The 26,700-nt window shown below is 51.2% G+C and overlaps 9 protein-coding genes across 9 annotated transcripts; 6 read left to right on the top strand and 3 right to left on the bottom strand.

The window, feature by feature from the left end:
• Window positions 1-1,294: 1,294 nt before the first annotated feature.
• On the top strand, window positions 1,295-2,602 carry ERG10A (Acetyl-CoA acetyltransferase erg10A, mitochondrial; the record flags this gene model as incomplete). Its single annotated transcript, XM_064876197.1, has 1 exon — window positions 1,295-2,602. One exon carries the CDS (start codon window positions 1,295-1,297, stop codon window positions 2,600-2,602), a length of 1,308 nt encoding a protein of 435 aa, XP_064728461.1.
• Window positions 2,603-2,759: 157 nt separating this feature from the next.
• On the bottom strand, window positions 2,760-4,460 carry PMZ80_007790 (uncharacterized protein; the record flags this gene model as incomplete). The annotated part of the gene is made up of 1 exon (XM_064876196.1): window positions 2,760-4,460. One exon carries the CDS (start codon window positions 4,458-4,460, stop codon window positions 2,760-2,762), a length of 1,701 nt encoding a protein of 566 aa, XP_064728460.1.
• Window positions 4,461-6,647: 2,187 nt separating this feature from the next.
• On the top strand, window positions 6,648-9,524 carry PMZ80_007789 (uncharacterized protein; the record flags this gene model as incomplete). Its single annotated transcript, XM_064876195.1, has 1 exon — window positions 6,648-9,524. The coding sequence occupies one exon, from the start codon at window positions 6,648-6,650 to the stop codon at window positions 9,522-9,524; it is 2,877 nt and encodes a 958-aa protein (XP_064728459.1).
• A 549-nt stretch (window positions 9,525-10,073) lies between these two features.
• Window positions 10,074-10,406, bottom strand: PMZ80_007788 (uncharacterized protein; the record flags this gene model as incomplete). Its single annotated transcript, XM_064876194.1, has 1 exon — window positions 10,074-10,406. The coding sequence occupies one exon, from the start codon at window positions 10,404-10,406 to the stop codon at window positions 10,074-10,076; it is 333 nt and encodes a 110-aa protein (XP_064728458.1).
• A 685-nt stretch (window positions 10,407-11,091) lies between these two features.
• On the top strand, window positions 11,092-12,462 carry PMZ80_007787 (uncharacterized protein; the record flags this gene model as incomplete). The annotated part of the gene is made up of 1 exon (XM_064876193.1): window positions 11,092-12,462. One exon carries the CDS (start codon window positions 11,092-11,094, stop codon window positions 12,460-12,462), a length of 1,371 nt encoding a protein of 456 aa, XP_064728457.1.
• Window positions 12,463-13,492: 1,030 nt separating this feature from the next.
• PMZ80_007786 (uncharacterized protein) lies at window positions 13,493-16,231 on the bottom strand (the record flags this gene model as incomplete). Its single annotated transcript, XM_064876192.1, has 1 exon — window positions 13,493-16,231. The coding sequence occupies one exon, from the start codon at window positions 16,229-16,231 to the stop codon at window positions 13,493-13,495; it is 2,739 nt and encodes a 912-aa protein (XP_064728456.1).
• A 318-nt stretch (window positions 16,232-16,549) lies between these two features.
• Window positions 16,550-16,987, top strand: PMZ80_007785 (uncharacterized protein; the record flags this gene model as incomplete). Its single annotated transcript, XM_064876191.1, has 3 exons — window positions 16,550-16,577; window positions 16,642-16,781; window positions 16,838-16,987. The coding sequence occupies 3 exons, from the start codon at window positions 16,550-16,552 to the stop codon at window positions 16,985-16,987; spliced, it is 318 nt and encodes a 105-aa protein (XP_064728455.1).
• A 1,244-nt stretch (window positions 16,988-18,231) lies between these two features.
• MOT1 (TATA-binding protein-associated factor mot1) lies at window positions 18,232-24,070 on the top strand (the record flags this gene model as incomplete). Its single annotated transcript, XM_064876190.1, has 3 exons — window positions 18,232-18,251; window positions 18,306-18,323; window positions 18,376-24,070. The coding sequence occupies 3 exons, from the start codon at window positions 18,232-18,234 to the stop codon at window positions 24,068-24,070; spliced, it is 5,733 nt and encodes a 1,910-aa protein (XP_064728454.1).
• Window positions 24,071-24,577: 507 nt separating this feature from the next.
• On the top strand, window positions 24,578-26,281 carry CCT3 (T-complex protein 1 subunit gamma; the record flags this gene model as incomplete). Its single annotated transcript, XM_064876189.1, has 1 exon — window positions 24,578-26,281. The coding sequence occupies one exon, from the start codon at window positions 24,578-24,580 to the stop codon at window positions 26,279-26,281; it is 1,704 nt and encodes a 567-aa protein (XP_064728453.1).
• Window positions 26,282-26,700: the final 419 nt, after the last annotated feature.

The raw sequence follows: 26,700 nt of genomic DNA, 5'->3' as shown, positions 1-26,700 counted from the left end.
TTGAAATGTGCTTTGCAGGTAGGGAAGGAGCACCAAGGACTAGAATGCCGCACCAACACCATGGGCGCCATGTCTTGAGTTGAACATTGTGTCCTCTGTGACTAAACAGCGATTGTGGATGTTTACCTTGCTTAGCTTGCATGCTGCAGCCTCACGCGAGAGCGTTTTGCACATGTCAGACTGCCCCAAATTCCTGTCCGGAGACATGTATGTTGCCCTGCTGACCAGCGCTCAGAAACCCACTGTCCCGATAGTGTTTTTCCATGGCGGCTTTCAGAAAATGCTCGTTCGTAAGCATCGGCGTAAGCTAGCTTTCAGCACATTCCGAGGTCGGATCGTCCATTGCCCTCGATATTTCTAGTACATCAGTGGAAGCATTGGCATAAGACTGTTACTTAGACGGAGGCTGAACGCATACCACTGCTGAGAAAGCGGTGTTGCCGCCAGAATAGGACGAAGAAGACGCAGACTAAATATGCAGCACTATGAGCTGGTCGAAGCAAGAAAACCAGATGCAAAGGAAAGGCTGCGCTTGCAGCCTGGATCTTGCATGATTGTGCTGGCAGCTCCTGCCGAGAGAACCTGCATGAAGGGAGAGAAGCTAACAACTGGCAAATAAGATCGTAAGAGCAAACTCGCCTCACTATTGTGCTGATTCGGCAATCGATATATTCGAGGGTCCCCTTGCCCGCGAATTGATCTCGCTTCATTACTCGTATAATCTGAGATGTGGCTTGTAACAGGTACTGCCATGTTTCTGCGTGTCAAGGCTCGATGCACGCGCCCAGCTTCGCCAGCTGTGAAGGCTTGTTAATGGTCGTGGAGGACTAAGTAAGAACGGGTCTCGCTTAACAAGGTTTCTGTATGGCTGAGTGGTAGGAGACATGTATCCCGGTCGCATGACTCCTATGGTACACCCAAGGACCCTAGGTCCATACCATGACTGCGGCTGAAGGATACTGATGAGTGACCAGGAAGGCACGCGTGGCACGCAGACTCCAGAGATAAAATCACGTGCGCCACAAAAGAAGCAACTAAGGCGACCCCAGGCGACACCAGAACTAAATTTCGTTGAACCTCGGCGACGCGCATCGGAGACCATTCCGCGACTAGCCGTTGCCCCAGAGAGCATGCTTCAAAGGTGTTCAAGAAGTTTGAAATCATTCAATCTCACACACGCAACTTGCTTTCGTCGACAACGTACCCGAGCCTAAGTGTAGACGACCACCAACAGAACGTCACAAATACGTCCTCCTACAATACCACCGGTTAAGCGACTGCGGCGCCACCCATTATGCCTCTGGCACCACGCTCCCTCCGAGTCGCCACCAGAATGTCCCAACCCACCGCCCCAGCCCGCCTATCCCAAGTCCAACGGCACTTCACCACCACTCCAACAGCCCGCAAAGAAATCCAAGATGCCTACATCATCAGCGCCTCCCGCACCCCCACCGCGAGGTTCAACGGCTCACTCATGTCCATGTCCGCACCCCAACTAGGCGCAGTCGCCATTAAATCCGCTCTGGAGAAGTCGAAAGTCCCCATCGAGAAGATCACAGATGTATACATGGGCAATGTCCTGCAAGGAGGCGTGGGTCAAGCACCCGCCCGACAAGCCTCTATATTCGCTGGTCTCCCGCCGAGTGTAGAATGCGTGACGATAAATAAGGTCTGCGCATCTGGTCTCAAGGCTGTGGCAATCGCAGCCCAGAATATACAATTGGGTGTCGCGGAGGCGCAGATAGCGGGTGGGATGGAGAGTATGTCCCGCGTACCGTATTACCTCAACCGGGCGGCTCAGCAACCGCCGTTCGGCCACATGAAGATGGAGGATGGCTTGATTAAGGACGGGTTGTGGGACGTCTACAACCAGTTCCATATGGGTGTATGTGCGGAGAAGACGGCGAAGAAGTACGACATCTCAAGGGAGAAGCAGGATGAGTACGCAATCAGGAGTTTCAAGAGGGCGCAGGCGGCGTGGAAGGAGGGCAAGTTCGATGAGGAGGTTGTGCCTGTTACTGTCAAGAGTAAGAAGGGGGAGACTGTGATAAGTAAGGATGAGGGATTTGAGAATTTGAGGGAAGATAAGGTTGCGACGTTGAAGCCGGCGTTTGTGACTGATGGGACTGGTACGGTCACTGCTGCCAACTCCTCGACTTTCAATGATGGTGCGAGCGCGTTGGTCCTCGGTTCGAAAGAGATCGCGCAGCAATATGGCAGTGGCAGCCGCGTGCTCGCGAAGATCATCTCACAATCTGACGCAGCCATTGACCCAGTGGACTTCCCGGTTGCACCAGCGAAGGCAGTGCCCATTGCGCTCGAAAGGGCAGGTCTGAAGGCTAGCGATGTCGCCATCTGGGAGTTTAACGAGGCGTTCGCCGCTGTCATCAAGGCGAATGAGCAGATTCTTGGTCTGGAGAATGCGCAGATGAATCTGCTGGGTGGTGCCATCTCACTGGGTCATGCTTTGGGTTCATCGGGTTCGAGGATATTGACGACGCTTTTGCATCAGCTTAAGCCGGGCGAGTATGGCTGTGCTGCTATTTGCAACGGTGGTGGCGCGGCAACTGCTATGATTGTACAGCGCATTGAGTCGGTATGATGTATCTTGGAATAAAAAGAATTTGTCTGTTCAAGCCATTCCTGTAGTCTTGAATTGAGCTGCTTCTGCATTGCCTCAGCACAACAATATCTCAGTAAAGGTCATCGCGTCTCATAACGTGATCTGATTGCGCGCCCTTTCTATCAGAAAACAGCATTCAATGTGTCCGTAACCTCTCAAGCACCCTCGCAATACCAACAGCCCTCTCCTCCTCCAGCCGTCCAGTAACAATCTGCACACCAACAGGCATACCCACGAATTCCTCAAAATTCTCAGCATAGCCCTTGTGGTTGTACCTATCACTAAAACTCCTTCCCTGGTACGCCATCCACTCCTCACTCGGCTTATCAAGCTCCCTGTCCACCGTGATAGCAGGTACCGTAAGCCCAGTCCAATTAAGTAGGTTGCACAGCGATGTATATCCAACATACATATCAGCTTCCACCCACATCTTCGGTCTGAGTCCCGTATATTGAGTCACCGGCATGATCAATGCATCTAACCCAGCGTCTTTCCAGAGACCCATGTACATCCGCGTAAACTCGTATATCTCATCGTAGAGCGCCATGCGCCCATCAGTGTCCAGTTTATCCTTCGGTTTGCCGACCAGCATGCCTGGGATAAGTGGTTCACCACCGGGCACGAGATCGCAGAGGGCTTGAAAGCGCGAGCCACCGTCGGCTAGGACAGCCTTGAGCCACAATTCGTATGCCCGCCCGTGGTGTTTCTGCGCGATTGGGTTCCAGTCCACGACTTCGTGGCCGCCGGATTGGAGGAGCGAGATCGTATTGTCCACGGCCCGCACACAGGGTGGTTGGCAGCGGACTACGCCGTCGTCTGTCATGTAGCCGATTTTCAGCTTCCGGCCGGCGGTCGAGTACGACTCGACAATGTCCTTCCGCCACGGTATCGGCAAAACACCTGGATCCGACAGCCACGGTTGTTGGCCAAGATAAACATCCACGAACGCATCCAACGTGTCGATATCCCGTGCCAGCGGCCCCGCAACAGGCGGTACAACGTATTTATCCCGCCTCGTGCTTTCTCTGTTCCCAACCCGCCCGGTACTAGGTGAGAGTCCATACAAACCCTGCAACGTTGCAGGTATGCGTACTGACCCACCGATATCTGTGCCGATTCCTACAACGGAGCCGCCACCGCGGACAAGTGCTGCTTCGCCACCAGAACTACCGCCACTGATCAGATTGCGGTTCAGTGAGTTGACGCTTTGCCCGTAGACGTGATTGTAGGAATCAGACATCATCATGCTTTGCGGAATGTTAGTCTTGCAGTACAAGATACCGCCAGCCTGCCGTATCACTTCCACGGCTGGACTATCAGATTTGGCCGGCTTGCTGATGAGCCCAACCCAGCCTAGAGTGGAATCCACATCCTTGATATCCTGGTTGTCTTTGATTGAGATGGGGATCCCGTGGAGGGGCCCAAGGAGTTGGCCGGTCGAGGCGTAATGTTCATCCTGACGCTTGGCTGTGGTGAGTGCAGAATCGAAGAAGATCTCGGTAAGGCAGAGGCTGGTTTGTTGAAGGAGGGCGGCGCGGTGGCAGAAGGCTTTTGTGATTTGGACTGCGGTGTATTGCTTGGCACGGATTGCGCGCTGCAGAGAAAGTAACGACTGTGATAGAGCAGTAATCTCGAGTTCTTCCTTTGAGAGATGCTGCTCTACTATTGGAATAGCGTTTCTGGCTTCTGCTTCAGATGGGATGTCTTTGAGCTGCCATTCTGGTGGTATCAGGGATAGCTGGTGTTGCCTGTGTTTGAGGGCAAGTTGGCGCCAATGTGGTGTGTCTGTGTCGGGAGTGCCCTGAGGTTGGTCTGTGCCGTTCGTAGTCGTCGCCATGGTGGTAGAGGCGGGACAAGCCTGTGACCGCGCTGTTTGTTGTTGCCTAGGTTGTTAACTCGCTTGTCAGTACGGTCAACAACGTGTCTAGTCTGTCCTTAGGAAACAAAGTGCTTCAGCTCTCCTTATGCAGTCACGGCAAGGATGAGATGTTGATCAGCACGCAAGAGTATTCAAGAGAAGCATTTTGGGAGGATCGCCGGGCTAATCCGCGATATGACAAGACAGTGGAGCCTCGGCTACCGATAAGGTGAAGGCCGGGACCGGTTCTCGGGTCAACTCGAAGCCTAGCCGAGAGTATGGATGGAACATTGACATACAAATGGAGCTTGCTGTACGCTGTAGCTGCTGGTCCTCGATTATGTGTCCAAAACAGCTGATCATGCTAGCTTCTTTGAAAAGGCAATGATGGCTTCAGTGATTTCCTTTGGTGCTTCTTCAGGAAGGAAATGACCGTGCCCATCACCAACACCAATGGCTTGCAAATCTGTACCTGGAGCAATCCAGTCCTCCCAGATCTTTGCAACATCCATGCGAGCTCCAAGTTTTGCTTTCGACCACATGACCAGAGTGGGCACATCGATTTTCCTGCCTGCTGTTTGGTCTTCAGATTGGTGCTTATATTCGGGTCCTGCGCCATAAGCATAATCTTCGCAACTATACCTCAAGGTTTCTTCCTTGTCAAAGCAAGCAGCGTAGACGTCGATGGCACCATCAGAGGCAGCTCTTTCCAGGTCGGCATCGCCGCCAGTAATGCGCTTGTGCATATCTTTTGCCCATTGGCCACCTCCATATTTAGAGATCATCTGGGTGGCATAGTCAACATTGGCCAGAAGTGGCCAGTGAAAATAACCAGCGGCGATGACAGGATCTTGAAAGGCGTCCCATTGATGCTTGGTAGGCACAATGTCGAACATTGCTACGCCGGTTAGAGCGATAGATGGAAAGTCAGTTCGTGCCACAGCTAGTCGATGGACGATGCGGGCTCCTCTGTCGTGTCCAACAGCAATGACCTTTCTTGGGGACTCTTTGCTGCTATTGAAGACCTTTGTCATGGCTTCGACCAGAGCTCCTGCAATGCCGATTCGAGTATTGTCTTTCGAAGGCGAGCTTATGCCGTAGCCTGGCAGTTCTGGGATGAACAGGGATACGTGGTCCCTCAAAGATGGCATGACCTGTTAGAGTTAGCAAGTGTTGGTAATCCTTCAAGGTAGGCTAACATGTCGCCATTCGAAAGCTGATTGAGGGTAACCATGTATCAGCATCATGATCGGGCCTTCACCACGATCCACAATATAGCTGACAACTTTTGAGCCTGATGCTGTCTGGGTTTCGTTCCGCCGAAGCTCTGGGTAAAAGTGTCGTGTTTCTACAGATTGAGACATGATGTAAGGGAGTTCAAATCGTCAGCAATAACGATGGAAGGTGATGTGAGAAACGGTAGCTCGTCTTTACCGGCAGACGATGTAGTTAGGTACGATGTAAAAAAGCCTGTTGTTCGTGTGAGCTGTTCCTCAATGATGATTAATAGCACAGTGCTCAATTTGCTATTCGATCCTCTGAAGCCTACGAAGTTCGCGTGTCCAGATGTGCTGACGAGGCATCCCGTACTGGAAGCTCGAACCCCAGAGAAACCATGGTCTGTGACGCGACTTTGGATCTCCAACTAAAATGCTTCGGACGAAGAAAAGCTTCTACAACGTAACACGAAGATCAAAATTACAAAGGTAGTGCTTACTAAACTAGAATTAGGTAAGGTTTCTGCTGTGTCACGTGCTAGAATGCGCCCCTGAAAGTGCAGCTGCAGGTTTATGGGCAGCCGCAGGTTTGGGGTTGTCGGGGCTGCCAGGGATGTTTGGGCGACGTTTCAGAGGAAGGAAGCCAATTCGCGTCACTCGCGGCACTATCGCAGATTGCAACGAAACTGTCAACATTGAACATTGTCGGCGCCCAAAGTTGCACACATTTTCACATAGAAGTGCTGTATCGACCTTTGACTATTCCACATCCTCCAATACCAGCCACATTCCTCACTCAAGCACAGCCGCACTGCAAGTCGCCGACGAGAACATTTCGGCGGACTCCTGCATGCTCGATCCTGCAATAAACAATCTGGACAACGTCTCTGCTCCACAATAGCAGCGTTGACAACGGCCCAGAGCTGCCTGCTTGCGGCAGGTCGCCGACATGGCTTCTGCGGCAGGATATGGCGGTGGGGGCGGTAACAACATCAAAGTCGTTGCTCGTTTCAGGCCGCAGAACAGAGTCGAAGTAGGCAATGGCGGTTCACCAATCGTACAATTCGAGGGCGACGACACATGTTCAGTCAGTTCGAGCGAAGCAAATGCGCCCTTCACCTTCGATCGAGTCTTTGGCATGGACTCGCAGCAAGCCGATATCTTCGATTTCTCTATACGGTCAACCGTTGAAGATGTGATGAATGGCTACAATGGCACAGTCTTCGCTTATGGCCAGACTGGAGCTGGAAAATCATATACAATGATGGGCGACATGACAGATCCGGAAAAGAAGGGCATAATACCCAGAATCGTTGAACAAATCTTTGATGCGATCCTCGTCTATGGCTCCGAAAGTATCGAATACACCGTACAAATAGCCTACATGGAGATCTACATGGAGAAAATAAGAGATCTGTTAAATCCCCAGAAAGACAATCTCAACATCCATGAAGGGCCTAAGGGCCCGTATGTGAAAGATCTGCGGGAAGTCTATGTCGATAGTGTGCAGGATGTGCTGGCTGCCATGGAGCTGGGCCAGCGATCAAGAGCTGTCGCGTCTACGAACATGAACCAGGAATCCTCAAGATCGCACTCTATTTTCTCTCTTACCGTCAACCAGAAAGATGTGAATACGCAGTCGCAGAAGAGTGGTATGCTGTATTTGGTCGATCTGGCTGGTTCTGAAAAGGTTGGCAAGACTGGTGCAACAGGCCAGACTCTGGAAGAGGCAAAGAAAATCAACAAGAGTTTGAGTGCACTGGGCATGGTCATCAATGCTTTGACCGACGGAAAGTCGACACATATCCCCTACAGAGACTCCAAGTTAACAAGAATATTACAAGAATCGCTGGGTGGTAACTCGAGAACAACTCTCATTATCAACTGCTCGCCCAGCAGCTACAACGACGCCGAGACTGTGAGCACCCTGCGCTTTGGTATGCGAGCGAAGACCATCAAGAACAAGGCCAAGGTCAATGCAGAATTGAGTCCGGCAGAGCTGAAGAAACAGTTGAAGGCCGCACATCACCAGGTAATGAGCTTTGAGAAGTATGTCTCTTCATTAGATGCAGAAGTCGCCCAATGGCGAAGAGGAGAGGCCGTACCTCAAGAGCTGTGGGTGAAGCCTATCAATGAGAAGGCAACAGCCAGGACGGAACAGAAGCCACGAGTCGACCGTCCAGGAACACCTTCACGATTACTTTCAGATCATCTCCGCTCCGACACACCCTCAAGGCCAGATTCGAGGACCGGTGACCGAGCAAGTACCCCAAGCCTCATCCTCGAGAAGGACGAAAGGGAGGAATTCATGCGGAGAGAAAATGAGCTGCAGGATCAGCTTACCGAGAAAGAAAATCAAGCTGCGAACGCTGAGCGTGCGCTGCAGGAGTTGAAGGATGAATTGCGAAGTTACCGGGAGAACCAAGCACGAATTAGCAAAGAGACCGAGACAGCTACAGATAGACTGAACAAAGCTCAAATGGAGCTGCAGAAACTCTCCTTTGAGAGAGGCGACGAGAAAATCGAAATGGAACGGCTCCGCAACGACAACGACGAGCTAGATCGGGATTTGCATAATCTCCAGCAAGAGCTGCTGAGTATCAAAATGAGCTCGAAAGAGACCACAGCTGTGCTAGAAGAGAAGGATAAGAAGAAACAGGAACGGATGGCCAAGATGCTGGCTGGTTTCGACCTTGGAAATGATGCTTTCAGTGAGAATGAACGAAGGATGCAAGACATGCTAGATCAAGTAGATGACTTGGAGCAGGCTCAATCGAATGGTCAACCGCTTTCGTCGGATGTGCTTGCTAGTCTCAAAGCGAAGATCATGGAGTCGCAAGCACTTTCACGACAAGCAGAAAGCTCGCTGAGCGACAGGGGAGAACTTTCACTGGAGCAAGACAGCAAGAGAGTCGAGCTCGAGGAAAGGCTTTTGTCCCTTGAGAAAGAGCATGAAGAGCTGCTGACCAGCAACTTGGGTGAAGCAGACATCGAAGATATCAAGAACAGGCTATCGAAGCTGTATGCAGACAGGGGTGAAACTCAGACTGAGATGATCACCGACCTCCGAAACGAGGTGATGGCAAAAGAGCAAGAACTTGCCAAGCTCCAGAAGTCTTTGGCCGATGCTCAGACACATGGTGCGGCGAATGGAGCTACCAATGGCGCTGCATCAAGAACGCTACAACAACAAATGGCTGATTTCGATATGATGAAGAAGAACTTGATGCGTGATCTACAAAATCGTTGCGAAAGAGTGGTCGAGCTCGAGATCTCGCTCGATGAGACTAGAGAACAGTACAATAATGTATTACGTTCCAGCAACAACAAGCAGCAACAGAAGAAGATGGCGTTCCTAGAGCGCAACCTCGAACAGCTCACTGTTGTACAAAGACAGCTAGTCGATCAAAATACTGCTCTAAAGAAGGAGGTCGCCATTGCAGAGAGAAAATTGCTGGCAAGAAATGATCGAATCATGAGTCTTGAGCAGCTGCTCAGCGAAAGTCAAGAAAAGCTGACGCAAGCCAATCACCGCTTTGAGGCACAACTACAAGCGGTAAAGGAGCGGCTTGAGTCCGCTAAAGCGTCACAAGCAAACAGAGGCTTGTCGCAACCCGTTAGCAACGGTGCAGGTTATGGAGGATTGAGCTTTGGTGCACGTATAGCAAAACCATTGAGAGGCGGAGGCGGCACAACCAATGCTCACGATGCTGCGATCGGTGCTATTACAGGACCTACGATACCCTACTTGTCTTCGCTGGCGTCGGGAGGTGATGGTACAAGTCCAAGCAATAAGCGGACGAGCTGGTTCTTCAACAAGGGATAATAGCATAGATAGAGTGAGGCATGTCTGATGTTTGATGTTTGCGATGATGTTCTGATGATGCATGAGGCCTGGATAAGGACATGGCAGGTGTGATACTGTACATTGACCCTGAGAAGGGTGGCAAGTGTATATTGCTGGTAGCGCTTAACAACTTGAACTCTTTCCACCTTGATTATGTTCCCTATCTCATTGCTTCGGTCTTCGACCGGCTTCTCGTATGCGGCAGTGGCACATCGAGGCCCCTTCCTCAAGAATCAAAATAACAGTCCTCGGTCGATTGCGGCAGGTTCGCCGAATAAAGCTTTGGCATCCGATGTTTTTATACTTTGATACCACCATCTTCTTGCCTCTTCATGCCACACGCACTGTCGTTGTCTGTTGTATCGTGTGTGACTTTTGCTCGCTGGTGAAGGGTACCATATCCATCTCAAACACCTGATGCCGTGTCGTCCTTGGCACAGAAACCATGAACCAGTGCTACACCACAATGCACAGTCCGCCATGTGATGGGCTTAGCTCCATGCCTGAATATGCCAGAGATCGATGGACTCATCCTTGATACGCATGTTGTCCTTTTTGATTATCCTGCACATGGCCCACCCCGTACTCCGAACTTTCTTGCGAGTATCTCGATGCCATCACCGGCGCGCGCCCTGGTTTATGGGATCTTGCCTCTGCCATGACGCCTTGCCGGTAAGCCATCCTCAGATCTACCATGTACTGGTCCTGCTCGACATTTCTCTCGTTGAACCCGCGCTCGAAACCGTTGTTCTTCTGTCGAGTTGCCAGCGCTCTGTGCATACCATAGCCACAAGCTACCACTGCGGCGCTCCCCAGGACAACAATTAGGATAATGACTTGGTCGGAGAGCTCTCCCGACATGGTTTTTAGAAGGAGAGAATGATATTTCGAATTGAAAAGAAAATTCGAGAAACGTGGAAAGCAACGAACAACAATCACAAGCCACGCAGTAACATGGTAGATACATTGCGGTCCTTACACCTTTATCTATTGAGCCAATGCGGTTGATCGTCCGGGCACGCTTCTGCCTTGTCATGTCAGAAGTCCCACACTCGAATCAAGGTAAATCCGTGTCTCGGAATCCATGCGCCGGAGACAGTGGGAAGGACCGCCGCAATCAACATCTTCAGATGCAGCTGGTATTCTCACCCATCTATTTGATGAGGACTATCCCCAAAATGGCTATCAAGACGAACGAACCAATGAGCTGACCTGAGAGGGAGTCCACTATCCGTTCAGGCCTGTCGCGAGTGGAGTCTATCCGCAGGGGTTGCCGCTTGGACTCATACTTAGAAACATCGTTTGCATGCCACTCTTCAATTTTCACCTTTCTCTTTTCGACATGCAACACGAGCAGGCCAATCAAATCGACTATCGACCACATGGCTGGCAAGCGAACCCGTGCTCAGTATTCGAGGTCAATAGGAGGATGTAACACCTGCAAGTCGGTCATAGAGGCGGCGCTCCGGCCGAGACAAGTTTACTGACTGACACCAGGAAGCGGCGCATTAAATGCGACGAGACTAAGCCTGAATGTCGGCGTTGCATGAGCACTGGCAGAATATGCGACGGGCCTCGTCCAGTGCAGGCTATTATATTCCAACATGAGCAACCACATCGGACGAAATCGAAGTCGCCCTCACCAAATAATTCCATCACCCCGCAAGCATGGTTGAATTTTTCGAGCGAACGACGAGCTTTCAGCTTCTTTCTTCAGCGAGTTGTACCTGCCCTGTCAGGCGCACTCGATTCCGGTCTCTGGAGTGTGCTGGTACCACGGATAGCAGCATCTAGTGCAGTCGTGCGCTATACTATCTTCGCCATTGCTCATTTCTGGGAGCATCCGGTTCGACGAATCGAAGACGGCCAGATTGATATATGTCCTCTCTCACAGAAGCACCTTGCAGCATTGACTTGGCAATCGAAAGCTCTATCAACAGACCTCGCTCAGACTGGTCAAGCCGACACCTCAGATGTGCTTCTGAAATGCGTTTTGTTCGCAAGCCTTGAGTTCCAACAGAATAACTTCCGAGCCGGACTACGTCTCATCCGCACCGCCTTTGCTATGCTTGCTCCTTACCTCACAGCAGGATGTTCGGGAATGCAGGCATCGCTGTCAGACGAGATCGTCTGTACGCTGTTACCCGTGCTGATGAGAAGCTCGTGCGTGATATTCACATCCTGGGAGGATGTCTGCACAGGACTGCCATCGACGACTTCGATTGAAGATCTCCAAGCAGCCGTCTTTCGTGGCCTGCGCACAGTCTATGCAGGTCTAAAGGACGTTTACCTGGCGCGAAGATCAAATCTGCACGATCAGATCGATAGGCTGCACATGAAACAGGCGCAGACGAAATATACCCTACAATCACTGAAAGACTGCCTCAGCGGGATAATGGAAATCAAAGCGGAAAGTCCTCATTCAGCAGCTCGGGCGCTGCACGACTATTGCAGTATTGGCCTAAGCTGGGTTGATTTCCTGACGAACATATCAGAATCCGCCTGTAACAACTCTGTGGATTTCTTGAGTCTCATACTCCAGCATACAAGAAGGATCGAATCAGATGCAAATACCCTATATCCACACGCAGTATCGACTACCTTCTTCCGAGATATGACCATCCGACCACTCGCCTACCTTGTCGCTGTATTTGCGCCGAACGTCCAACTCAGAACGAAGGCGCTAGCAATGCTAGGTCATACAAAAGCGAGCCCCAACGCACAGCTGCATGCAATCGTCATGTCTCTCGAAGGTGGAATCATCGACGCTGCACATCCTTCCTTCAAGAACATGTATCAGGTGGATTACGGACCGACACAGCAGCCGCAAGTCCTACACAAGGTTTATGACATCCCGATGTTGTCGTCCGAGCCGGCGTGGCAGCATCCAGAGCCTCTTTATGCGGAGCCGGTATAACCGTCGTGCGAAACGAGCACTTTTACAGACTTACCAGACCAGTCGAACAAGCCAAATTATTGGTGAGCAGCACTCTTCGGTTCAGACCTTCCACCAGCCAAGATCCTCATCCATACCCGCGCTACCACGCGTTGTCGTCCTCCTCCCGTTCTTGGTGCAGCCTTGCTTGTCGTCGTACGTGCCTACCTTGACTCAATATCAACTCCACTACACGCCCGCAATGCCATCACATACCACCGCGCTAATGCCAAGGCAAGGCTACTCGCGATATTTGTCACGAAGGTCGGTCGCTACTTCCGAGTACGAGTACGAGTCGTGGATCCTCAACACTCCAACCTACGTGGTCAACGAATTCTACTAAGCATAAACATGTCATCCGCCATCACATCCAGATCTGCGCCCTCAGATGCAATCTCTCCTTAGAAATCGAGACACGCAATCACCATTATTCAGTTACGTGGATACCTAACAGCCTCCTTCATGAATTACCGTCAAGACACTGACATCCCAGACACTGACACCTAGACACACTCGTATTCTACACGTGCCTAAAGTCCTCTTCTGCCATCTCTCACATCCCCAACCTCGATGTGATCGTTGGCACAACTGCTCCTGCCGTGACCTGACCATATCACCCGCCAGCCAGCCAGCTACTCACCGACCGGTACTCCGCGCCACTACAATCTGCTGATAGCCCGGGTGAGCACTGCTGCCGAAGTTTGTATGGCAAAGCAGACACGAACTTCTGCCTTTCACCCTTCGCCTCGTTTGAAGCAGGGATGCATATGTGGAAAGGAGCTGGTGCACCATACAGTATACAACAAACCTTGGATATGCGATCCACTACCTGGGAGCGCGAACGCACCTTTGGGCGACAAACTGAACAGAGGGATGGCGAAGATCGAACCGGATGCGCCTCGGTGTTGGAGCACCCACCACAGCAACAACATCTGGCAATACGCCGATGCCGACAAAAGAACTTCCACAATGAAACATACTGTAGATCGACGACATGATCCAGTCATCTACTCTACCCTTGCTGTCTCGCCGGCGGCGCCCCAAGCGCCCAACTAAGGCCCGACACCAACCCCCCAGTAACAGCGTTACTAAGCATATCCCTTTTCCGTACCCTCTGGCCATCCGCACTCCCGGGCCTCTCAAGCTCACCACTACTGCTCATACCCTCCATACTCGTCCTCGGCTGATCGTGCACCTTGATTCCACTCGTCTGTCCACCCCACCCACCCTGCCCACCACCTGCCCCTCTAAGAGGGAATGCATTCTTCCTAAGCGCACCAGCAGCACCCCGTGCAACATCGAATAGAGAAACCGGGGCTTCCTCCTCGTAGCTCGGCGCAAACGTATTATAACCCCGTCGAGAATCAAGCATTCGTCGTGTCTCATTTGCGTCGATATCCCGATCAGAAGGGCCAAAGCCTCCAGGAACGAGATCGTCGCCCTGCGCATCAAAGTCGCGTTCTTCTTGTAGTGCCTGGCTCTTCAATCCGTCAAGTTCATCCTCGCAGCGACGCCATGTTTCCAAAATCTCGGGGAGGGTATCAGGGGTTGGCGCCCACGTAAGTGCTTTCGAGAGGAGCTCCATTCGTTTCTGGAGGGATGCAATGCGTTTGTGTATGTCTTTTGGTGGTGAGGAAGGTCGGTGGCGGCCCGCGGCGTAGGCCGCGCGCCAGGAGGTGTCGTCTTGGAAGCTGGGATAACTTGATCTGTCGCTTGTGATGTCGAAACGTGTCGTGATGAGGGAGTATGCAGTGTCGAAGTCGTGGTCTGATAGTGCGGCTATGATGGCTGAGTATGTGATCCTGTGTTCTGAATCGAAGAGTCGTCGCTCGACTGGGACTTCTTCGCCTGGTGCGTAGTCTGATGGTGGTGGTGTTGGTAGACCTGCTAGCACGAGATTCCGTGCTATGCCGAGAAGGTCGTCTAATTTTGCGTATGCTTGATTGTTCTGGTCGAGGACTTTTTCGATCAGCGAAAGAGGATCGGAGCTGACTCTTATGCTGACAGGCTGAAAAGGGACACCATTTCGCAGTGTGAGATGGTAGAAGGACAGGCTGTGGGTGGCTTTGATGAGGTGCTCGAGGCGCGTAAACTCTGAAGCGCTCTCGAAGGAGGACCGAAATGCTTGGATTAGATCTGAGGCTTTCTTGACGCCGCCTCGTGTGCGATTACCGTTACTTGCATTGTCGTAGGCGCTGTGTATTGCGTCGAGGACAAGTTGCTTGATCTTCTCTCTCGGCAGTGCTAGCTCATCAGAACCTAAATATGTGTCTTTCACCGACTGATACTCATTCGCTACAAGCATCGCATCGACTATTTGCGCTTCCAAGTATTCGTCCGAAATGCGACTCAAATATGCGGTTCCTGTAACATCGCTGCCCGAACGGCGACTTGACCATGTCTGCAGCCATAGAAGTCTTCTTCTGATGTCGGTCCAGGAGAGATTCGATCTCGTCATGCGCGGAACCTGATTGAGAATAGTTCGCAGCTCTTGCTTCTGCTTCTCCTCAGGTTCGAAGAGTACGGTAGACGTCACTGATTTTGTGGTGGATTGAATCTTCAGCTCGCTCAGCTGTGTCTGTGTTGACAACACGCCATAAAGTAGTTCTATGACATCGGTTGACGGTCGCGTGAGCGAATTCTGTACGGAAAGAAAGGCATCCTCCAGCAGATCAGCTCTTGTGGCTCCTGTTAGGTTTCCTGCTTGGGATGTTTCTGGCAATGGCTGATTGAAATCAGGAGGCATTAGTTGTGCGAGATGGGCAGCTCTCTTCAGCAACAACTTCTTCGTGTTGATCCTCGAATCATCGTCACTTCCTTTAGAAACGTAGACCAATGCGAGCACCGTCCGCACATATGACACCATATCCTCGACGTCTGGTCCATTCTGATCCACGTCTTCTTCAGCGGCATTCAATTGTGTAGGGCCGTTCCACTGCTGCACAGCATCTGCAGCAAGAGCATAATTCCTGTGAGATGTCCCGAGAAGCCACTCGTTCACGTCGTCCCACGCGGTAGCGCTTGTCCTTGTTTGTTCGGGAACCCCCGCAGAGACCTTCCTTCTCTTTAGCTTGTTCGAGCCTCTGACCCACGGTGCCACCACCTCTTCAAGATCCCGACCGATGGCTGCAGATGTGCCCGAATGCGCTGCGAAGGTCAAAAGTGCGTTCACACCGGTTTGCCCTCGTTGGGCTTCCAGATCATGCAAGGACAGAGAACTTGCTTGGTCAGGGTATAAATCGTTCTGCAAGCGGTGTAAAGGCCGTAGGAAAGCGTCTGCCCATATTCTCAGCATAGTGTGCTGGACTGCAAATTGATCTACCAGGGCGAGGACGGAGGCAGAAATGCCACTGAAGCCTTCCAATTTGTGTATCCATGCTATCACGAAGTCGGCTAGTAGGTCTTGTCCTTCATTCTCATCGTGAACAGGGACTTTCTCCAGCCGCAATTCAGGTAGGGACCGCTCTGCATCCGAGGGATTGGGCACTTGGAGGTCATGTACATTAGCTGGTGCATCTAGGGTATTGAAGTTGGCAAAATCTTGATCGAGGTCTCGGAGAAGCAGCTCGAGCTGTTGTTCAACTTCGAGGTCAGCATCCAATGGAAGATAGGTCAGAAGTGTTCTGTAGACTATCGCGGAGGTGAGGACATCTCGTTGAGTTGCTGCTAGCAATCGAAAGGTGGGCAGGTCTGGCGTCGCAGCCAACTGTGCTGCGAGCACTAGCACCTGCGCATCACTAAGTTCTTCCATGGACGTTGCTGTAAACGTTGGATGTATGCATTATTGAGCAGTCGACTTGTATATGTAATACGCTGGCGATTTCATGAACTGGCCTGGAATCCCATTTTGGGGGAGGGATGACATCGTGTTCTGAATCGAACAATGATCTGCGCCGCGCCAGGAAGCGGCAGTTGCGACCGCAGCTGTTCCGCTCCACCACCAATTAGCTCCTGCCATTTGCAACCTCTCCCGCACTGGCATACGGAGTAATTAAGTCGACCGCACTTCTTCCTGTCTAGTCGCATACTGTGTTAACCTTGATCCGAGGAACGACTCTTCTTCGCCAAAATGGCATCGGGTTATGGTATTCATGGAGGTAATACACGCACTTTTCACTGGCAGGATACAGGATCAACAGGTGCTAACGACTTGATGGCCAGGTACCTCGAGATGCTTTCCATACTGGCAAGAATACATGGCATGCTACGTGATGACCAAGGACGACCCAGTTGCACGAGAGAAGGGACCATGTCTACCGCGCCTTGAGGACTACTACGAATGCTTACACCACAAGAAAGAGGTAGGCCATTATGCCTGGCGCTGACGGTGGGATCGGAGCTGACTCGTTCTTCTCAGTATGCCCGAGCCCGAGCCATGCAAGAAGCACTACGGAAAGCCGAGAGAGCACATCCAAGAGAAAATGCGCCCAAGCTAGGTCAGATAAGGAGTTTAGGCTTACTGGGTCACGAGGACGAGTCGAAAGCCATGATGGGAGCCAAACAATAGCACAATGAAGAGGTGGGAGGCGTTCAATATGGATCACGATGGATGGGCTTGTTCTTGAGCATGGCGACTGCTCTCAAGCTGTATATACTAACCGGAGAGCACTCGGGACTGGAATGTGAAGAAACGAGATACGTTAGTAAGCCAGCGCTTCCCAACATCTCACCTTCGGTACTCAGATCGTACTTGTCGAGTATGGGACTTCAAGCCATTCTGGTGTAATACATCTCCAAACAGATTTTGTCTGCTCGTGTTCACCTGTGCAGCTGTTCCAGAACCTCGACGCGGACGCCCAATTCGACGCCTTCGGCCAAGCAACAACCACTGCAGAGGATGAGAGAACATCATGAATGTACTCCCTTGTCTAGCTCGGTAACAAGGTGTACTCTAGATACATGAACACGGGAAGCATATGCATAGTGGAGAGGTAGCATCAGTGCGGCCGAAGCAGAGTACATTGCCTGATATCGAAGGTTACCACGCTCACCATCTTCGTCCTCAGCCACGTTATTGATTCAGAGCTTCGTGTCTAGTCCATGCGACGGTCTTCCGTCTGCACCATAATTGTGAGATGATCTGCCAAGGCTGCGACGAAGGACTGCCGCTGCTAATGCCTGCTGACACGCCTTTTGCACAAGGCTGCCACGAGCATACCAAACACCCTTTTAGCTGCATTTGATGTCCACTCTAGCTAGAAGCGATGGCGCTCCAACGTACCCAGATGACACAAAAGTCCACTGACGACGACGACCATATGCCAGTTCTTTCAAGGAAGAATTGAGCGATGGCCATCTTGCCAAGTGGGCGCTCAGAAAAGCTTAACTCGCGAACCCAACCAATGACAACGCGCCATTGATTCAGGCAAGGTATAGCTCCAAAATGTGCAGGGAGGCGCAACTTTGAAGGAGATAAATACAGGCGCTTCATACAAGTACCGCGGCCGCCCTTTGGCTCGTCCGTCCACTTCTCCATTCGCGACGCGGTATCTTTCTGCCGCATTATACGGTCATTACGTCTTTTCATTACGACCTTGCATTCACGACAGTGCAGGTGCAGGTGCAGCCAACCTTGAATCATTGTCGCCTACTTGTGTTTGAGATTCTGCTTGCTCATATGTGACAGGTGCATTAATGCGTCGTTACTGCCTCATATAAGTTTGCAGCTCTTTCTTCCATGGCAAGTTTTGGTAGCGTTCGACCTGCCTCGTAAATCATTCTTGAGGCGTTTGGGTAAGGATTTCTGTTCAAATGACGTCTGCTGCGTCCAGGTAAGTCCCTTGAAACTCAAATCCATGCATTGGGCATTCGCTAACATCTTCCAGACTTGACCGATTGGTCACGTAAGTGCCCACCATCACCATCATGTCTTCTGTATCACTAACATACCTACAGCTTACTTGACAAAGGCAGCACACAGCTGATAAGGAACACTGCCGCAACACAACTTGCCGATACTCAGAAGCAGAATCCAGACAGTCTCTTCCCACTTCTAACTAGAGTCTTACCGTATCTACAAAGCAAATCTTGGGATACTCGGACTGCTGCAGCAAAAGCCATCGGAGGCATTGTCGCAAATGCACCAACATTCGATCCTAACGAGGAAGATGCTGACACCAAATCAGAGATCAAGGATGAGGATAGCGTCAAGGATGAACCTTCTTCGACAAATACCGACCTTCTACGTCTGGATACCCTTGACATAGGACTGATCTTGCAGTATGGCAAGAAGTTGCTCGGTAGCGCTGGAAAGGAGTATGAATATTCTCTTGCTGGATTGTCAGCAGCCGAAAGACTCGTCCGCCAGAAAAAGAGCCTACATGCGCGGCTTGGTCTTGGCGGCGAATACGTCGAGGAGGACATTCTCTCAGAAAACGACCTGCCTGCCAACTCTCAGCACAATGCGCGCACACCCGGCCTGTCGCGGGTCAATACCCAGCTCAAAGGTCGACAGGAGAGCACTGCTTCTCCCCAGACTGCCAACACAGCCGTACCAGACACACCTATAGATGAGTCCGGGCTCAGCAAGCGACAGCTCAATCAGCTCAAGCGAAAGAACAAAAATCTGGGTAAAGCTGGGTCCAACAAGATGAGAGTCGTTGATCTTGGTGGACGGAAGCCCTCCGAAGCAGAATCACCTGTAATCACTTCCTCTCCACATCCTGTCAAGTTGAATGGTCACGAAGATTCTCAGAATGGGACTCCATCACAACCAGATTATTTCTCAATCAAGCAAGGGGGTGGCGACGACGATACCCAACTGGTCAAAGAGTTCAAAGGTGAGCCCATTGAAGAGAAGCCCTGGATTGCGCCAGAGGTCGAGGACTCAAACGAATGGCCTTTTGAGCTCATGTGCGATTACTTGTCCGTCGACATTTTCGATCCAAGCTGGGAGATACGACATGGTGCGGCTATGGGACTTCGTGAAGTCTTGCTTAGCCATGGTCGAGGAGCTGGCCGAAAATATGGTCGAACAAAAACAGAAAACGACAGCGCAAATCGCAAGTGGCTTGATGATCTGGCATGCAGACTTTTATGTGTTATGATGCTTGACCGATTCGGCGATTACGTGTCTGATACTGTTGTTGCACCCATCCGAGAGTCGATTGGTCAAACACTTGGAGCTCTGATTACACAGCTACCAGACCAGACAGCCTTATCAGTCTACGGCATCTTGCAGAAGATGATCTACCAGATGGACACAGGTCTGAAAGAGCCAGTGTGGCAGGTATGTCATGGCGGCATGCTCGGTCTACGCTACTTCGTGGCAGTTCGAAAAGACCTTCTTCTGAAACACGGTGATCTCATGGATGGCGTTATTAGCGCTGTCGTCAGAGGTCTCGGCCATCATGACGACGATGTAAAGTCTGTCAGCGCTGCCACTCTGGTTCCCATCGCTCAAGAGCTCACACAGACTCGTATACATGCGCTTGGTGGTCTGATCAGCGTGGTTTGGGACTCCCTGATGGACATGCAGGATGACTTGAGCGCGAGTACTGGAGCTATCATGGACTTGCTGGCGAACCTTTGTTCTTACCCTGAAGTGTTGCAAGCCATGAGAGACAACGCTGCCAAAGATCCCGACCAGTCCTTTACGGTTCTTGTGCCCAGACTGTATTCTTTCTTGAGACATACCATCACCTCCGTACGACTTTCCGTGTTGAAAGCGTTGACGAGGTTTCTGGATGTGGCTAGCCAAGGGGAGACAGGCTGGATTGATGGTCGTCTTGTGCGACTGCTCTTCCAGAACATTTTGCTAGAGCGCAACGAAGGAGTTCTCAAGCAGTCATTTGTCGCCTTTCACGGTTTGATTGAATTTCTGAAAACACACAACGCTACCAATCATGCCATTACCATTACTCGAGCCATAGAGTACATGATCAGAGCAAGCTGTCAGCCAATCGGTCAATTAAGAAGCCCTCTGCCAATGGACGCGGCGCTCTTCATTAAACCGTCCGGTGAACCCATGGCTGCTACTGCGTCTGTGAGGGGCCGGCAAAACTCAGAGCCACCGAATAAGAAGAGAAAGCGGGAGGAGTCGCAAGAACAGCCAAGTACAACAACTCACAACACCGACGGCCACATCATGTCCGGTGATGTAGACCTTGTTGGTATGGACACAATGGTTCGGACCAGAATATATGGTGCAAGAGCGCTCGGCGAGCTACTGGCTTTGCAAGATGCGGCTACCGTTAACAAGCATCTTGGTATGATCATCTCATTTGCTTCGACCAAGTATGCGAGCATGAGGCTGTTTGCTGCAATGATTCTGGAGGAAATAGCCAAGAACCTCAAGGAAAACAGTATCGACTTTTCGCCCCTTGTTACTCAGCTACAGGTCTTGATGGATGAAAGCGACGATCTATGGTATGCTGACATTGTGAGATCACTCCAAGCTGCGAGAGGCCAGTGCCAGACAGTGATCGCCGCTTTTGCGACACATGCACATATACCTCGCAACAAGCTACCATCGGTGGCTGTTGTTTGCCAAGGGGAAGATAGTGCTGGCCCGAACGCATTTGGCCTAGCAGACGCTGAGAAGATCGTCACATCAGAGTTTGAACGTATCATGAATCTGCTAACGCCTGCTCAAAAAGTGACTGGGACGAAATCTCTGACTGATGCGAAAAACATCGCGACCACGATTGTTGCAGAAGCTCGTAAAATCAAGACAGATGCCGACCGCTACGTCAAAGCCGCATTAGCAGCTGTGCTGGTAGCCATGCAAGAGGTCCCAAAGAAACCTGGTCAGCTCATCAAATGTATCATGGACAGTATCAAGGAAGAAGAGAATATCGAGTTGCAGCAACGATCCGGAACGACTATAGCATCCCTCATCGACTACTACATCAACAGTCCGAAGCGTGGTCCTAGTGGCAAGCTAGTCTCAAATCTGGCAAAATTCACCTGCGTCGACACTTCCGAAACTCCAGAATTCGAGCCTAATTCAAGCTTCGAGGATGTCGTGTTATCTCTGCGTAAGGAGGAAGATCGAAAAGACCATTCCGATGCAGCAAAATTCGAGCAAGAAGCAAAAAAGGCACGAAAGATGCGGCGGGGTGCTAGGCATGCCCTTCACGTCCTGGCAGACATGTATGGCGACCAGCTTCTCGTCAAGCTCCCCATTCTGCTGTCGATCATTGAAGAACCAATGCGGATGCTAGAAGACAGCCAAACCACAATAGCGACGCTTGCTGAGGGTGAGGTTGGTCAAAATCTCGTCGATGCGTTCTCTACACTTCGGACAATTGCACCATACCTTCATCCTGGTCTACACGACTGGGTCGAAACGCTGATGCCACTAATGGAAAAGGGTATCAGACATCAGCTATCGGTCATTCGATACGCTGCTGCCAAATGTTTCGCAACTGTCTGCAGTGTCATACCTGGCAAGGGCATGACGATGCTTGTCGAGCATATCTTACCCAACATGGGTAACGCACTCGACCTGCGAGACCGTCAAGGTATTACAGAAACTGTCTATCACATGATACATGCTATGGGCGACCAGGTGTTGCCATATGTCATCTTCCTTATTGTACCAGTCCTTGGCCGGATGAGTGACTCAAACGACGAGGTTCGCCTTCTGGCAACAACATCTTTTGCAACACTTGTCAAGCTGGTGCCGCTCGAGGCTGGCATACCAGATCCGCCAGGCATGTCAGAGAAATTGCTTCAAGGCAGAGAAAGAGAACGCAAGTTCATGTCTCAAATGCTTGACCCGAAGAAAGCCGATTCGTTCCAAATACCTGTTGCTATCAAAGCTGAGCTTCGGTCATATCAACAAGACGGAGTCAACTGGCTCGCATTCTTGAATCGTTACAATCTCCACGGTGTGCTTTGCGACGATATGGGGCTAGGCAAGACCTTACAGACACTATGCATTGTGGCGAGCGATCATCATCTGAGATCAGAAGAGTATGCCAAGACTGGTGCTCCAGACAAGGCACGGCTGCCATCACTGATTGTGTGTCCGCCGACATTATCCGGTCATTGGCAGCAAGAGATCAAGCAGTATGCGCCGTTCTTGAGCTGTGTCGCCTACGTCGGTCCTCCGACCGAGAGGGCTGCTCGAAGACCGCAACTCAGCACTGCAGACATCGTCATCACATCGTACGATGTATGTAGAAATGACACCGACATCTTGGCTTCAATGAATTGGAACTACTGTGTGCTCGACGAAGGACATCTCATCAAGAATCCGAAGGCCAAGATAACAGTTTGTGTCAAGAAGTTGATGAGTAACCACCGACTCATCCTGTCAGGCACGCCTATTCAAAACAACGTGCTGGAATTGTGGTCACTGTTTGACTTCCTTATGCCAGGCTTCCTAGGTACTGAGAAGGTCTTTCAAGATCGATTCGCCAAGCCAATCGCTCAGAGTCGAAACGCAAAATCATCATCGAAAGAACAGGAAGCTGGCGCTTTGGCTGTCGAAGCTCTTCACAAACAAGTCTTGCCGTTCTTGCTTCGTCGACTCAAGGAGGAGGTTCTCAACGACTTACCACCCAAGATTCTGCAAAACTACTACTGCGACCTCTCAGACCTGCAAAGAAAACTCTTCGATGACTTCTTCAAGAAGGAGAAAAAGACAGTCGAGTCCAGCTTAGGAGCAGGCGACAAAGACTCGAAACAGCACATTTTCCAAGCTCTTCAGTATATGCGGAAGCTCTGCAATTCACCAGCACTGGTCATGAAGGAGGGTCACGCCCAGTACGAAACCTATCGAAAACAATTTGCAGCCAGCGGCTCATCCCTGCGAGATGTAGCTCACGCGCCTAAGCTCGGTGCTCTTCGCGATCTTTTGCTGGATTGTGGCATTGGCGTGAAAGCAGATCCCAAAGCAGATAAGAAGACAGACAGCAACGACATTCCAGAGGCAGGTACTGTTTCTCAGCACCGAGTTCTGATTTTCTGCCAGATGAAAGAAATGCTCGACATGGTGCAGAACGAAGTTCTTGGAAAGCTATTGAATGGCGTACAGTACCTTCGACTTGACGGCAGCGTTGAAGCCACGAAGCGACAGGATATAGTCAACAAGTTCAACAACGATCCTTCATACGATTGCTTACTACTCACTACATCAGTGGGTGGTCTGGGCCTCAATCTGACAGGCGCCGATACTGTCATCTTCGTCGAACACGACTGGAATCCACAAAAGGACATCCAAGCCATGGATCGAGCTCACAGATTGGGTCAAAAGAAGACTGTCAATGTTTACCGCCTCATCACTCGTGGTACCCTTGAGGAGAAAATCATGGGTCTTCAACGCTTCAAGATTGACGTGGCCAGCACAGTCGTCAACCAGCAGAATGCAGGACTGGGCACCATGGAGACAGATCAAATCCTCGATCTTTTCAGTCTTGGTGAGGGCGTCGAAGGAGGTGGTGTACCCGGCCTTGACTCTGATGCTCCGAACACGAATGGAACGGATGTGAACGGCAGAGAAGAAGACATGGTCGATGAGCAGGGTAATGTGAAGAAGAAAGGTGAGAAAGGGTTCTTGGATGATATCGGAGAGCTGTGGGACGAGAAGCAGTATGAGGAGGAGTTCAATTTGGATTCGTTCTTGCAGAAGATGCAGAAGTGATATAGAATAGCAGTGGCGTTGGGGTGTCTCGGTAGCTGGGAGGTGTAATAGGATGGTTGACAAGGGTAAAAGTGCTTTTGCAGCGATCAGTGCCCCGGACTGGTGGGTGGTTCATTACAGGCAAGTCTGAAAGGGAGGACACCCAGAACAACTTGAACTGTTGTCTTATAACTTAGCAAGCGTGGCTATGAAGACATCATGTAGTCGGCCCCCTGTGTGAGGCTTCGACTGCACAATCAAGCAACACTTTTGGCTTTCTGCTGTCCTCCCAATATTCATGTCGAAGTTGCTCCGTGCGTGTCTGCGCACCCCATGCCCTTCCGTAAGAAGCACTCCGATTGGTGTATGCTAGCAGCAGGTCACGTGTAGATAGCCGCCTCAGGCAACAATCTGCGGAGAAGTTCTTCAGGCTGCCACTACTCTGAATTTCCAGAAACATTTCAGCGGGCAGACTGTACCTACACCACTACCCTTATACCTCCCCAATACCACCAAACCACCGCCATCATGCAAGCCCCAGTGGTAATGGTCAACACCCAAAACGGCGAACGCCAAACCGGTCGACGCGCCCAAATCAGCAACATAACAGCCGCAAAAACAGTCGCAGATATCATCCGCTCATGTCTCGGTCCAAAAGCAATGCTCAAGATGCTCCTCGACCCCATGGGCGGCATCGTCCTCACAAACGACGGACATGCAATCCTCAGAGAAATCGAAGTTGCTCATCCCGCCGCGAAATCCATGATCGAGTTATCGCGGACACAGGATGAGGAGGTAGGTGATGGGACAACGAGCGTTATTATCCTGGCTGGTGAGATGCTTGCTATGGCGCTGCCGCAGTTGGAGCGGAACATCCACCCTGTTGTTATTATTCAGGCGTTTAAGAAGGCGTTAGCTGATGCGTTGGAGATTATTGAGGAGATTAGTGTGCCTGTGGATACGAGTAATGATAAGGCTATGATTCAGTTGCTTGAGGCGGCGATTGGGACGAAGACGATAAGTAGGTACAGCGAGTTGATGTGTGGGCTTGCGCTGGGCGCTGTACGGGTTGTGACGCAGGATGCGCAGGCGATTTCGAATGCGAGTGCGAATGGGGCTGTTACAACATCTGGCAAGAATGCGCCGAGTCAAACGACGACGCCGACGTTGAAACCACATGAGATTGATATTAAGCGGTATGCACGGATTGAGAAGATTCCCGGAGATAGTATTGAGAGTTCAAGGGTGTTGGACGGGGTGATGCTCAACAAGGACATAACCCACGCCTCCATGCGGAGGAAGATCGAGAACCCGAGGATTATCCTGTTGGATTGCACGCTCGAGTACAAAAAGGGCGAGTCCCAAACAAACGTCGAGATCACAGACGAAAGCAGCTGGAACCGAATCCTGCAGATCGAAGAGGAACAAGTCAAGAAGATGTGCGACGCGATCCTCCAATTCAAGCCGGATCTAGTCATCACAGAGAAGGGCGTGAGTGATCTAGCGCAGCACTTTTTCGTCAAGAATAACGTCACCGCCCTCCGCCGCGTCCGAAAATCAGACAACAACAGAATCGCACGGGCGACCGGCGCAACAATAGTCAACAGAGTCGAGGATATCGCGGAAAGTGACGTCGGTACCGGCGCCGGCCTCTTCGAAATCGAGAAGATAGGAGATGAATACTTCACTTTCATCACCAAGTGCAAGAACCCGAAGGCATGCACTATCCTCCTCCGTGGGCCATCAAAAGATATCCTCAACGAAATCGAGCGGAACCTGCAAGATGCGATGTCCGTCGCGCGAAACGTCATGTTCCACCCCCGCTTATCCCCCGGCGGCGGCGCAACAGAAATGGCAGTGAGTGTCCGCCTCGCCCAGCGCTCCAAAAACATCGACGGCGTCGCACAGTGGCCGTATCGTGCCGTCGCAGAGGCAATGGAAGTTATCCCCCGAACACTCATCCAAAACGCCGGTGCCAGCCCCATCAGAATCCTCACACAACTTCGAGCTAAACAGGCGGAGGGCAAGTCGAATTACGGTGTCGATGGGGATAGTGGGGCTGTGATCGATATGAGGGAGTTGGGCGTTTGGGAGCCGCAGGCGGTGAAGATGCAGAGTGTTAAGACGGCGGTGGAGAGTGCGTGTTTGTTGTTGAGGGTGGATGATATCTGTGGGGCTAAGAGTGCGAAGCAGGGGGGTGGGGGTGGGATGGGTGGTGGTGGCGATGATTAGATGGACGAGAGGGGGATGGTTTAAGAGGATCTTCTTGATGTGGAGATGCAACAGGTCATTTCTGGCGTCTCTATGCGGGCATGGCGGGACGAGCATGGTGCTTGCTGATCGGCTCATCTCTGCTCCGAAGAATAATGTGCTCAAATACAGTGGGTTGACACAGCAGCATGGTTCTGAAGCCAAATGGACCATTGTTAGGCACGAGAGCAAAGATGATTGGGCTTGATGGATGATGAGCATTGCACAAAGGTTGCAACGAGGCATGAGAACAAAAGCAAGCATGAAAATTTGCATTATGATACCACAAGACCATGAATAGAATACATCTTCAATGAGTACATGATGAAGCACCTCGACATTTTCCGACTTGTTCAATACACCTTCCATGAGCACACAATACCGCCCCTCAGTGTTTTCCG

The sequence above is a fragment of the Knufia obscura genome (assembly GCF_036327395.1).
Source record: "Knufia obscura strain CCFEE 5817 isolate CBS 148926 chromosome Unknown scaffold_9, whole genome shotgun sequence".
NCBI classification, from domain to species: domain Eukaryota; kingdom Fungi; phylum Ascomycota; class Eurotiomycetes; order Chaetothyriales; family Trichomeriaceae; genus Knufia; species Knufia obscura.
This window is presented reverse-complemented; position numbering and strand designations above follow the sequence as displayed.